Source organism: Panulirus ornatus, chromosome 20 (assembly GCF_036320965.1).
Source record: "Panulirus ornatus isolate Po-2019 chromosome 20, ASM3632096v1, whole genome shotgun sequence".
NCBI classification, from domain to species: domain Eukaryota; kingdom Metazoa; phylum Arthropoda; class Malacostraca; order Decapoda; family Palinuridae; genus Panulirus; species Panulirus ornatus.
Window position 1 is genome coordinate 39,745,834 of NC_092243.1, and position 13,693 is coordinate 39,759,526.

The following is a 13,693-nucleotide window of genomic DNA, read 5'->3' on the forward strand; positions in this document are numbered from 1 at the left end:
CCACATCGATCCAATTCACTCTATTCCTTGCCCACCTTTCACCCTCCTGCATGTTCAGGCCCCAATCACTCAAAATCTTTTTCACTCCATCTTTCCACCTAAAATTTGGTCTCCCACTTCTCCTCGTTCCCTCCACCTCCGACACATATATCCTCTTGGTCAATCTCTCCTCACTCATTCTCTCCATGTGCCCAAACCATTTCAAAACACCCTCTTCTGCTCTCTCAACCACGCTCTTTTTATTTCCACACATCTCTCTTACTCTTACATTACTTACTCGATCAAACCACCTCACACCACACATTGTCCTCAAACATCTCATTTCCAGCACATCCACCCTCATGCGCACAACTCTATCCATAGCCCATGCCTCGCAACCATACAACATTGTTGGAACCACTATTCCTTCAGACATACCCATTTTTGCTTTCCGAGATAATGTTCTCGACTTCCACACATTCTTCAAGGCTCTCAGGATTTTCGCCCCCTCCCCCACCCTATGATTCACTTCCGCTTCCATGGTTCCATCCGCTGCCAGATCCACTCCCAGATATCTAAAACACTTTACTTCTTCCAGTTTTTCTCCATTCAAACTTACCTCCCAATTGACTTGACCCTCAACCCTACTGTACCTAATAACCTTGCTCTTATTCACATTTACTCTTAACTTTCTTCTTTCACACACTTTACCGAACTCAGTCACCAGCTTCTGCAGTTTCTGGGGATAGGGGTGAAAGAATACTTCCCACGCATTCCTCACATGTCGTAGAAGGCAACTAGAGGGGACGGGAGCGGGGGGCCTGAAATCCTCCCCTCCTTGTATTTTTTTACTTTCTAAAAAAAATGGGAATGATAAATATAAATAAATATAACGAGTGGACGGGTTTTTCTTAGTATGTCTCCTGGTGCCACCTCATTGATAAAGGAAATGGCAATCAAGTATAATAATATAAAGAATATATCACCTTCAGGATTTAATTTTCTGCAAAGCTTTCACTACCTCTTCTCTCTTAACCAAACCATTCTCCCTGACCATCTCACTTTGCACACAACCCCGACCAAAACAGCCTACATCTGTCACTCTACCATCACACACATTCAACAAACCTTGAAAATACTCACTTCATCACTAAATGTTATAACTTCCCCCTTCACCAATGTTCCTATTTGTTCTCTTGTCTCACACATGTTATCTACCTCCTTTCAAAACATCCTTTTATTCTCCCTAAAGTTTAATGATACTCCCTCATCCCATCTCTCATTTGTCCTCTTTTTCAACCCTTACACCTTCCTCTTAAGCTCCTGCCACTTTCCTTCATACATCTCCTAGTCATTTGCATTACTTCCTTGTAAATATCATCCAAACTCCTCTCTTTTCTCTTTTACCAACAACTTTACTTCTTCATCCCACCACTCACTACCCCTTCTATCTGCCCACCTCCCACTTTTCTAATGTCACACTCATCTTTTGCACATGTTATCACTACTTCTCTATATACACCCCATTCCTCAACCACTACCCTCACACCATTTTCTCTCGCCTTTGCCATTCTACAATCAATCTCTCCTGGTACTTCCTCACACAAGTCTCCTTTCTATGCTCACTTAATCTCACCACTCTCTTCTCCCCAAAATTCTCTCTTCTTATTGAAAACCACTACAAATCTTCACCTTCACAAGATAGTGATCAAACATCCCTCCAGCTGCCCCTCTCAGCACATTAACATCCAAAAGTCTCTCTTTTACATACCTATCAACTAACATGTAATCCAATAGTGCCCTTTGATCCTAATCCTACGAACACACATATACTTGTGTCTCTCTTTTTAAATCAAGTATTCCCAATCACCAGTCTTTTTTTTCAGCACACAAATCCACAAGCCCTTAATCAATTCCATTCACAACACTGAATACCCCATGCACCCTAATTGTACCCTCAACTGCCACATTACTCATCTTTGCAATCAAATCACCCGCCACTAATACCTGGTCTCGAGCACCAAAGCAGCTGACAACCTCACTCAGCTGCTCCCATAACACTTGCCTCTTATGGTCTTTCTTCTCCTGACTAAGTGCATAAGCTATAATTATCACCCATGTCTCACCATCCACTTTCAGTTTTACCCACATCAATCTTGAATTTACTTTCTTGCACTCCCACACCTACTGCTTCAGGAGTAGTGCTACTCCTTCCTTAGCTCTTGTCCTCTCACCAACCCCTGACTTTACACCAAGACTTTTCCAATCTTCCTCTGCACCCTTAAGCTTCATTTCACTCAAGAGCCAGAACATCGAGGTTTCTTTCCTCAAACATATTACCTATCTCTCCTTTCTTCTCATCTTGGTTGCATCCGCACACATTCAGACACCCCAATCTGATCCTACGAGGAGGAAGAGCTCTCAATACTTTACTCCTTCCGTTTCCCCTTCTAGAAAATGAAATACAAGGAGAGGGATTCCAGCCCCCTTTAGATGCCTTCCACTACATGCAGAGAATAAGTGGGAATTATTCTTTCTCATGGGGAAGTATGGTTTGGAAAAGTCTTGGGAGTAAAGTCAAGGGTTGGTGAGAGGACAAGAGCTAAGGAAGGAGTAGCTTCTAGATTTGTGTGCTGAAAAAAGACTAGTTACTGGGAATACCTGGTTTAAAGAGAGATATACATAAGTGTACATATGCAAGTAGAAGAGATGGTCAAAGGGCATAATTGGATTAAGTGTTAATTGATAGGCATGTAAAAGAGAGACTTTTGGATGTTAATGTGCTGAGAGGAGCAGCTGGAGAGATGTCTGACCACTATCTTGTGGAGGCAAAGGTGAAGGTTTGTAGAGGTTTTCAAAAAAGAAAACAAAAAGTTGGGGAGAAGAGAGTGGTGAGAGTAAGCGAGCTTGGAAAGAAGACATGTGAGGAAGTACCAGGAGAGATTGAGTGGAAAATGGCAAAAGGCAAGAGAAAATGATGCAAGGAGAGTGGGTAAGGAATGGGATGTATCTAGAAAATCAGTGATGGCATGTGCAAGACATGCATGTGGCATAAGAAAGATGGAAGGTGCGCAGATGAGAAAGGGTAGCGAGTGGTGGGATGAAGATGTAAAGTTGTTAATGAAAGAGAAAAAAAGAGGCATTTGGATGATACTAGCAAGGAAGGAATGCAAACAACTGGGAGCTTATAAAATAAAGTGGCAGGAGGTTACGAGAAAGGTACAAGGGTAAGACAAGAGAATAAATGGGAACATCGGTGAGGGGGGAAAGTACGGAAGTAATAACAGGTAGAGATGAAGCGAGAAGGAGATCGAGTATTTTGAAGGTTTGTTGAATGTGTACGATGGTAAGATTGACAGATATATGGTGTTTTGGTCTGGGTGGAGTGCGAAGTTAGAGGGTCGGGGAGAATGGTTTGGTTAAGAGAGAAGAGGTAGCGAAAGCTTTGCAGAAGACGAAATCCAGCAAGCTGGTAGGGTTGGATGGTACTGCAGTGGAATATATTAAGAAAAGGGGTGACTGTGTTGTTGATTCGTTGGTAAGGATATTCAATGTATGTATAGTTCATGGTGAAGTGCCTGAAGATTGGTGGACTGCAAGGATAGTCCCATTGTACAAAGGCAAAGGGGATAAAGGCAAGTGTTCAAACTACAGAGGCATAAGTTTGTCGAGTATTCCTGGGAAATTATATGGGCGGGCATTTACAGAGCATCAGAAGAAGCAGTGTAGTTTCAGAAGTGGGAGAGGATGTGAGGATCAGGTATTTCCTTTGTATAATGTGTGCGAGAAATACTTAGAAAAACAAATATGTACGTACCATCTATCGATCTGGGGAAGGCATATGAAAAGGCTGAAAAAGATGCTTTGTGGAAGGTCTTAAAGAGTACAGTTACACTACTGAATTTCCAGCAACTGATGGTTCAGCACCTCCTTTAGTCTGGGCAAAATTATGCGAGGGAACTTGAAATTCCCGCGGCCAACAGACTAGTTAACTTGGCAGCCACAGGTGGCGTTGCGTGTAGGGCGCGCTTATCTACATTCTTCACACTGCACTCGTTGGTAGTGATACCGCAATTCTGAGATATTCTTAGGTTATTTTGCTTAAATTCAACCTTAGCTATGGCCTCCAAGACATACACGAGTGTCAGTCATGGTGTCAAACGTAAACACCAGCCCATATCAAGATAAAGTAGAACTGTTGAAAAAAATGGACCGTGGCGTTTCTATGCGAGAGCTGTGTGACATCTACAGTACTGATTCATCAACTGTTTATGATATTAAGAAGCAAGGGGAGAAAATACTGAAATTCTATGCAGAGAGCAATTCCAAGAAGCAAATGACAATTAAAAAACTATGGAAGATGGTAAGAGTACTAAGCATGATCGAGTGATGATGGAATAGTTTTGACAGCGTCAGAGGGATGGAGTGGACTTGTCAGGTAGCATGATTAAGAACCACACTAAGTTGTTCTATAAAGAACTTAAATTACAACATGAGCATGACTATAGTGAAGGATGGCTTCAAAGATGCAAGAAGCATTATGGAATTTCCATGAATAAAATGTGTGGAGAAAAGTGATCTGCAAACCACAAAGGAGCTGCCAAGAATGTGGACGAATTTGCAAAACTTGTAGCTGACAAGCACCTCAGTCCTGAGCAGGTATATAATGCAGATGAAACTGCATTATTCTGGCAATGCACACCTAGGAAAACACTAACAACAGAAGACAAAGAAGACCCCATGGGATTCAAACTGGGGCGTATCTACAGGAAATAGCGCCTATGGCAAGCATTGAAATTGCGCCCGTCCAAACATATGACACCGGTATTTTCTATTTTCATTACCTCTGCCAAGGAGATTATGTTTTTACCAGCATTTGTTTGTTTGTCTGTGAGCAACTTTCAAGAAAAGTTATGAGAAAAGTTATGAACGAATTTTGATGAAATCTTTAGGAAAAGTCAGAAATGACAAGGACCAATTGATTAGATTTTGGGAGTGATCCGATCATTGTCTGGATCCAGGACGCAATTACCAAAATATGAATTTTTGAGAATAACTATTGAAATAATAATGATATCAATGCGATTCCAAATGCCAAAGATATGTTTCCATGATCAAGAAATCTAAATCTTTAAGATCCAAATCACTGTCTGGATCCAGGATGCCATTGCACCACTGGCGCCCCCATTCAAGTGGCACCCAGGGCATCTACCCTACGTGCCATACCCTAGATATGCCACTGGATTCAAACAATCTAAGGACAGACTTACCATCTTAGGGTGCTCAAACATTTAATATCTAATTTGAATTTCTAGCAGTCCATGGTATACTTTTGACACATGGGAGAAGTATAATCAGTGGGTTAAAGGTGCGTTGAATTATTATTACAAGACCATGGTTGGTCCAGCAAAATGTTTAGCCCGACAAGGTTTGGAACCAAGTGCCGGAAACTTGGTGGTGTACCTGTATATGGTGTGGGAGGCAAGTTGCCATAAGCAGTGAAAAGTTTTACCAAGGATTTAAGGCAAGTTTAAAAGTAGGAAGAGAGGATAGTGAATGGTTTCCAGTAACTATTGGTCTGCAAGAGGGGTATCTGATGTCCCCATGGTTGTTTAAATTGTTTATGGATGGAGTGGTTAGGGAGGTAAATGCAAGAGTTTTGGAGAAAGGGGAGAGTATACAGTCTACTGGGGATGAAAAGGCCAGGGAAGGAAGTCGGTTGTTGTTTGCCAATGATACAGCTCTGGTGGCTGATTCGAAAGAGAAACTGCAATAGTTGGTGGCAGTTAGTAAAAGTGTGTAAAAGGAGAAAGTTGAGAGTATATGTGCATATGAGCAAGGCTATTATGTTCAGAAGGGCTGAGGGACAAGTTAATTGGGATATAAGTTTGAATGGAGAAAAACTGGAGGAAGTGAAGTGTTTTAGATATCTGGGAGTGGACTTAGCAACACATGGAAACACCGAAGCAGAAGAAAGTCACACGGTGGGGGAGGGGGCAAAGATCTGGGAGCGATGAAGAGTGTGTGGAAAGAGAGAATGTTATCTCAAAGAGCAAAAACGGGTATGTTTGAAGGAATAGTAGTTCCAAAAATACCACATGGTTGCGAGGCATGGGCTATAAATAGGGTTGTACGGAGGAGGGTGGATATGCTGGAAATGAAAAGTTTGAGGACATTATATAGTGTGAGGTGGTTTGAGTGAATAGATAATGAAAGGTTAAGAGGGATGTGTGGAAATAAAGAGTGTGTGGTTGAGAGAGCAGAAAAAGGTGTGTTGATATAGTCTGAACATATGGAGAGAATGAGTGAGGAAAGATTGATGAGGATATGTGTCAGAAGTGGAGGGAACAAGGAGGAGCGGGACACCAAATTGGAGGTGGAAGGATGGAGTAAAAAAGATTTTGAGCGATAAGGGCCTGAACATACAGGAGGGTGAGAGGCATGCAAGGAATAGTGAGAATTGGAACGATGTGGTATACCAGGGTCAACATACTGTCAATGGACTGATCCAGGGCATGTGAAACATCTGGGGTAAACCATAGAGAGGTCTGTGGGGCCTGGATGTGGATAGGGAGCCTTGGTTTCAGTGCATTACACATGACAGATAGAGCCAAAGTGTGAATAAATGTGGCCTTTTTTTGTTCGTTTTCCTGGTGCTACCCCACGGAAGCAGGGGGGTTAGTTATGCTGTTTCCTGTGGGGTTGGGTAGCTTCAGTAATAGAAAACGGCAAGCAAGTAAGAACATATACATGTGTATATATGAATATGTCTATACTTGATTGCTGTCTCCCACATTAGCGTGTTAGCTTCAGGAAACAGATGAAGCATAGCCCATCCAATCATATGCACATGTACTCATGTAAATGCCTATTCATGCACATATAAATACACAGACATATACATATATACACATGAACATATTCATACTTGCATGCCCTCATCCATTCCTGGCACTACTCAACCCTACAGGAAACAACATAGCTAACCCCTGCTTCAGCAAGGTAGTGCCAGGAAAACAGACAAAAAAGGCCACATTCATTCACACTCAGTCTCTAACCGTCATTTGTAATGCATCGTAACAGTCACCCAACAGGCTGCATACTCACCCCTCTCTCCAAAACTCTTGCATTACCTCCCCAACCACCCCATCCATAAACATAATCCAGAGAGCGTTATTGGATTACGTGTTAATTGACAGGCGCGCGAAAGAGAGACTTTTGGATGTTAATGTGCTGAGAGGTGCAACTGGAGGGATGTCTGATCATTATCTTGTGGAGGCTAAGGTGAAGATTTGTATGGGTTTTCAGAAAAGAAGAGTGAATGTTGGGGTGAAGAGGGTGGTGAGAGTAAGTGAGCTTGGGAAGGAGACTTGTGTGAGGAAGTACCAGGAGAGACTGAGTACAGAATGGAAAAAGGTGAGAACAATGGAAGTAAGGGGAGTGGGGGAGGAATGGGATGTATTTAGGGAATCAGTGATGGATTGTGCAAAAGATGCTTGTGGCATGAGAAGAGTGGGAGATGGGTTGATTAGAAAGGATAGTGAGTGGTGGGATGAAGAAGTAAGAGTATTAGTGAAAGAGAAGAGAGAGGCATTTGGACGATTTTTGCAGGGAAAAAATGCAATTGAGTGGGAGATGTATAAAAGAAAGAGACAGGAGGTCAAGAGAAAGGTGCAAGAGGTGAAAAAAAGGGCAAATGAGAGTTGGGGTGAGAGAGTATCATTAAATTTTAGGGAGAATAAAAAGATGTTCTGGAAGGAGGTAAATAAAGTGCGTAAGACAAGGGAGCAAATGGGAACTTCAGTGAAGGGCGCAAATGGGGAGGTGATAACAAGTAGTGGTGATGTGAGAATGAGATGGAGTGAGTATTTTGAAGGTTTGTTGAATGTGTTTGATGATAGAGTGGCAGATATAGGGTGTTTTGGTCGAGGTGGTGTGCAAAGTGAGAGGGTTAGGGAAAATGATTTGGTAAACAGAGAAGAGGTAGTAAAAGCTTTGCGGAAGATGAAAGCCGGCAAGGCAGCAGGTTTGGATGGTATTGCAGTGGAATTTATTATAAAAGGGGGTGACTGTATTGTTGACTGGTTGGTAAGGTTATTTAATGTATGTATGACTCATGGTGAGGTGCCTGAGGATTGGCGGAATGCGTGCATAGTGCCATTGTACAAAGGCAAAGGGGATAAGAGTGAGTGCTCAAATTACAGAGGTATAAGTTTGTTGAGTATTCCTGGTAAATTATATGGGAGGGTATTGATTGAGAGGGTGAAGGCATGTACAGAGCATCAGATTGGGGAAGAGCAGTGCGGTTTCAGAAGTGGTAGAGGATGTGTGGATCAGGTGTTTGCTTTGAAGAATGTATGCGAGAAATACTTAGAAAAGCAAATGGATTTGTATGTAGCATTTATGGATCTGGAGAAGGCATATGATAGAGTTGATAGAGATGCTCTGTGGAAGGTATTAAGAATATATGGTGTGGGAGGCAAGTTGTTAGAAGCAGTGAAAAGTTTTTATCGAGGATGTAAGGCATGTGTACGTGTAGGAAGAGAGGAAAGTGATTGGTCCTCAGTGAATGTAGGTTTGCGGCAGGGGTGTGTGATGTCTCCATGGTTGTTTAATTTGTTTATGGATGGGGTTGTTAGGGAGGTGAATGCAAGAGTTTTGGAAAGAGGGGCAAGTATGAAGTCTGTTGGGGATGAGAGAGCTTGGGAAGCGAGTCAGTTGTTGTTCGCTGATGATACAGCGCTGGTGGCGGATTCATGTGAGAAACTGCAGAAGCTGGTGACTGAGTTTGGTAAAGTGTGTGAAAGAAGAAAGTTAAGAGTAAATGTGAATAAGAGCAAGGTTATTAGGTACAGTAGGGTTGAGGGTCAAGTCAATTGGGAGGTGAGTTTGAATGGAGAAAAACTGGAGGAAGTAAAGTGTTTTAGATATCTGGGAGTGGATCTGGCAGCGGATGGAACCATGGAAGCGGAAGTGGATCATAGGATGGGGGAGGGGGCGAAAATTCTGGGAGCCTTGAAGAATGTGTGGAAGTCGAGAACATTATCTCGGAAAGCAAAAATGGGTATGTTTGAAGGAATAGTGGTTCCAACAATGTTGTATGGTTGTGAGGCGTGGGCTATGGATAGAGTGGTGCGCAGGAGGATGGATGTGCTGGAAATGAGATGTTTGAGGACAATATGTGGTGTGAGGTGGTTTGATCGAGTAAGTAACATAAGGGTAAGAGAGATGTGTGGAAATAAAAAGAGCGTGGTTGAGAGAGCAGAAGAGGGTGTTTTGAAATGGTTTGGGCACATGGAGAGAATGAGTGAGGAAAGATTGACCAAGAGGATATATGTGTCGGAGGTGGAGGGAACGAGGAGAAGAGGGAGACCAAATTGGAGGTGGAAAGATGGAGTGAAAAAGATTTTGTGTGATCGGGGCCTGAACATGCAGGAGGGTGAAAGGAGGGCAAGGAATAGAGTGAATTGGAGCGATGTGGTATACCGGGGTTGACGTGCTGTCAGTGGATTGAATCAGGGCATGTGAAGCGTCTGGGGTAAACCATGGAAAGCTGTGTAGGTATGTATATTTTGCGTGTGTGGACGTATGTATATACATGTGTATGGGGGTGGGTTGGGCTATTTCTTTCGTCTGTTTCCTTGCGCTACCTCGCAAATGCGGGAGACAGCGGCAAAAAAAAAAAAAAAAAAAAAAAAAAAAAAAACCATGGGGACATCACCCCCCCGTCACAAACCAATACACACTGGAAACCAATCAATCTCCCCTCTTCCTACTCATACACATGCCTTACATCCTTGGTAAAAATATTTTACTGCTTCTAGCAGATTGAACTCCCCACCTTATACTCTTAAGACCTTCCACAAAGCATCCCTATCAACCCTATCATATGCCCTCTCCAGACCCATCAATGCTACATACAAATCCATCCTTTTCCAAGTATTTCTCACATTCTTCAAAGCAAACACCTGATCCACACATCCTCAACCACTTCTGAAACCACACTGCTCCTCCCCAATCTGACACTTTGTACATGCCTTCATCCTCTCAATTAATACCATCCCATACAATTTCCCATGAATACTCAACAAACTTATGCCTCTGTAGTTTGAACACTCACCTTTATTCCCTTTGCCTTTGTACAATGGCACTATGCATGCAGTCCACCAATCCTCAGGCACCTTACCATGATCCATACATACACTGAATATATTTACCAACCAATCAACAACACAGTCACCCCCTTTCTTAATAAATTCAACTGCAATACCATCCAAGCCCACCGAGTATTTTCAAGGTTTGTTGAATGTGTTTGATGATAAGAGTGGCAGATGTAGAGTGTGCTGGTTGGGGTGGTGTGCAAAGAGAGAGGGTCAGGGAGAATGGTCTGGTTAAGAGAGAAGAGGTAGTGAAAGCTTTGTGGTAGACAATGTCCAACAAGGTGGCTTTGCCAGATTTCATCCTCCATGAAGATTTCACTACCTCTTCTTTCTTAACCAAACCATTCTCCCTGACCCTCTCACTCTGCACACTACCCCGACCAAAGCACCCTACATCTGTTATTCTATCATCAAACACATTCAACAACCCTTCAAAATACTCACTCCATCACTAACTGTTATCACAATCCCCCTTGCCCCCTTCATCAATGTTCCCATTTGTTCTCATGTCTCATGCACGTTATCTACCTCTTTCCAAAGCATCTATCTATTCTCCATAAAGTATAATGATAGTCTCACCCCAACTCTCATTTGCCCTCTTTTCATCCCTTGCACCTTCCTCTTGACCTCCTGCACCTTTCTTTCATACATCTCTTATGCATTTGCACTCCTTCCTTTTAAGTATCATCCAAACACCCCACTTTTCTCTTTCACTAACAACTTTACTTCTTCATCCCACCACTCACTTCCCTTTTAATCTGCCCAAATCCCACCTTTCTCATGCCACATGCACCTTTTGAACACGCTATCACTGCTTCTCTTAGTACATCCCATTCCTCACCCACTCCCCCACGTCATTTGCTCTTACCTTTTGCCATTCTACACTCTATCTCTCTTAGTACTTCTCACACAAGTTTCCTTTCCAAGCTCACTTACTCTCACCACTCTCTTCTCCCTATATTTTCTCTAATTTTTTTGAAACCTCTATAAATCTTCACCTTCGCCTCCACAAGATAGTGATATGACATACCATCAGCTGCCCCTCTAAGCACATTAACATCCACAAGTTTCTCTTTACATGCCTATCAGCACAATCTAATAATGCCCCTTGACCATCTCTTCTACTCACATATGTATACTTATGTACATCTCTTTTTAAACCAGGTATTCCCAATCACCAGTCTCTTTCCAGCACAAATCCACAAGCTCTTCACCATATCCATTCATAACAGTGACTAGTACCCCATGTACATCAATTATACCCTCAACTGCCACATTATTCACCTTCAAATTTAAATCACCGATCACTATACCCTGGTCTCATGCATCAAAGCTACTGACACACTCACTAAGCTGCCCTAAAAACACTTGCCTTTCATAATCTTTCTTCTCATGACCAGGTGCACAGGCATCAATAATCACCCATCTTTCCATCACCTTTCAGTTTTCCCACATCAATCTAAAATTTACTTTCTTACTTTATAGCATTTTCAAATTACAAATTCCATGTCTCAATCTATGGTTGCTAGTACCTTCTGAATTACTAACACAATCTCATTCCTTGCTAGAAGATGCAAAAAGGCAGTCATGGATATAGTCTTGGCTGACTAAAAATTCACATCATTCTCTGGAGGTGATTCAAGTCTCTTTCTGATTACCTTTTACAACTACTAGCTAACCGCAGATCATATACCAATTTCCTAAAGAAAAAAAATATACTGCAAAACTGTAATATATAAGCTTTAATGCAAAAATGGTTTCACTTGTGTTTAAGCCAGGCTAATGGAACTGTGGTCAAAATAAAGAAAATCCCTTACATTTCAGACATATATGACCACTCTACTTCAAATACAAGAAATTACGAAGTTCAACTGTAATAAAACTGTTCATTTTCACAATTCTTGAATTATGAAATAATTCTCCGAGTAAAAAAGTTAATGAACATGTCTACAAAGTAACTGAGGAAGATAGCACTTATTTCTCTACTGTGTACATTAGACAAAGAAAGATATACTTGCAACAAGTAAACAGCATTCAATTGTCAATCCATGCAATATACAAAAAGTGGCATACATAGTAAAGTCAAAGGTGTATCGAGGTATATCAAAGACAAACATATACACACACAAACACTAACCTGCAAGTTCATCTCTGCATGGTCCTCAAATTCTTTTAACCCTGTTTTCTGTAAACCCAATTTCACTTTTTTGGTTTCGCCAATCAATTCTGCATCATCTGAAATGTCCTCCTTGGTCACAGAACTTTCCAGGGATTGCAGGCTTTCTTCATCCAAATGCTCTGCACCAACCAGCAGAGCCAATAAAACTACTGCTAAGCCAGCCCTCATCACCCCCATCCTGCCTGAAAAATTTTTTTTCTTAATACTCTTTAACAAATTAAATGGAGCAAGAAAAGTGCAACTTCTTCACTAAAGTGCCTCAGCAGTTAGAAATATCTCTACATCTATCTACATCCAATGTGATAATTCTCAATGTCCACTATGCTACATCTCTATACATCTGTCTCTGCATATCACTGCATCTACATGCTAGCTACAAACATCATTGCCAAACACATAATGCTTAATAATGTCTCTCTAGCTCACTCTAATTTTGCCAGCTTTCTCTTCACTTCCATTGTATAAACCTCAGTCATACTTCCCCAAGCAATGCCACAACAGAACACTGCTTCAGTTACTTTTCTGTAACTTCTCACTCCACAACCGAACTAAAACAAGGGCTTCAATCATTGTTTGCACTGTCTTCCATTGTTGTCATATTCCAACACGTCAGTCATAAATAGGGATAAGCTGAAAATTTCTACAGTTAAGAACACTCCACATTTGTATAACTGTGGTCTTACCACAAAGGTGTTCCTCAACGCTATAGCCACTTGCCTACTTTCATTACTTTTATATTAGAGAATCAAATCTGCCATCTTCTCTAAGCTTTCAGCTTTCTCTTTCATCCACTTCTGAAACTCCTACATTTCCCCTCTCAAACACAACCATTCAACTATTCATTACAATCTCCTTCAATATCCTTTGGAATACCTTACCAAATTCTCTCAAAACATTTATTATTTCTTCAACCCTCGTGAATTACACTTTTATCTGTACATAACACCACCCTAATGATTCGATCTCTTCTACTTTTTTATCTCACTTCTTTATCAACAAAATTAACTGGTGAATATGAGGCATTCAAGCCTTACCCTAATTCTAAATCTAAATCATTCACTTATTCCTCTGCTTGTCCTCTCAAAAATTCTGCTCTCTAGGGAAACATTTTGGCTTCCATCAGCTTTCCTTACGACTCCACATACTGTTGACCAATTTTATCATCCTCTCCTGTCAACTCATCACACCTTTCTTTCAAATCCAAAAATCTGTATACCTTTTCTTCTACTTTTCCAGTAATTTCTTAATTTTACGTCAGCAAATCACACCTCTGCTAGAGGTCGCTTTCCCATGAGATATGCTTTGCCGCTTCATGCCACCAATTGCTGTGCTTCCTTCGCGCCGTCCAGACGGTTTTCTGCAGCTGCAAGCTTGG

The 13,693-nt window shown here is 41.6% G+C and overlaps 1 protein-coding gene across 10 annotated transcripts in view; it reads right to left on the reverse strand.

Moving 5' to 3' along the window:
• Positions 1 to 13,693, reverse strand: part of LOC139755954 (uncharacterized) — a 209,941-nt gene that overhangs the window by 166,642 nt on the left and 29,606 nt on the right. For 6 of the 10 annotated variants that reach the window (XM_071674764.1, XM_071674767.1, XM_071674770.1 and 3 more), the window contains exon 2: positions 12,277 to 12,500. In XM_071674764.1, the coding sequence (XP_071530865.1) occupies positions 12,277 to 12,500 (224 nt within the window). The remainder of the gene's footprint in view (positions 1 to 12,276; positions 12,501 to 13,693) is intronic. The other 4 variants (XM_071674771.1, XM_071674772.1, XM_071674766.1 and 1 more) reach the window with 1 other exon arrangement.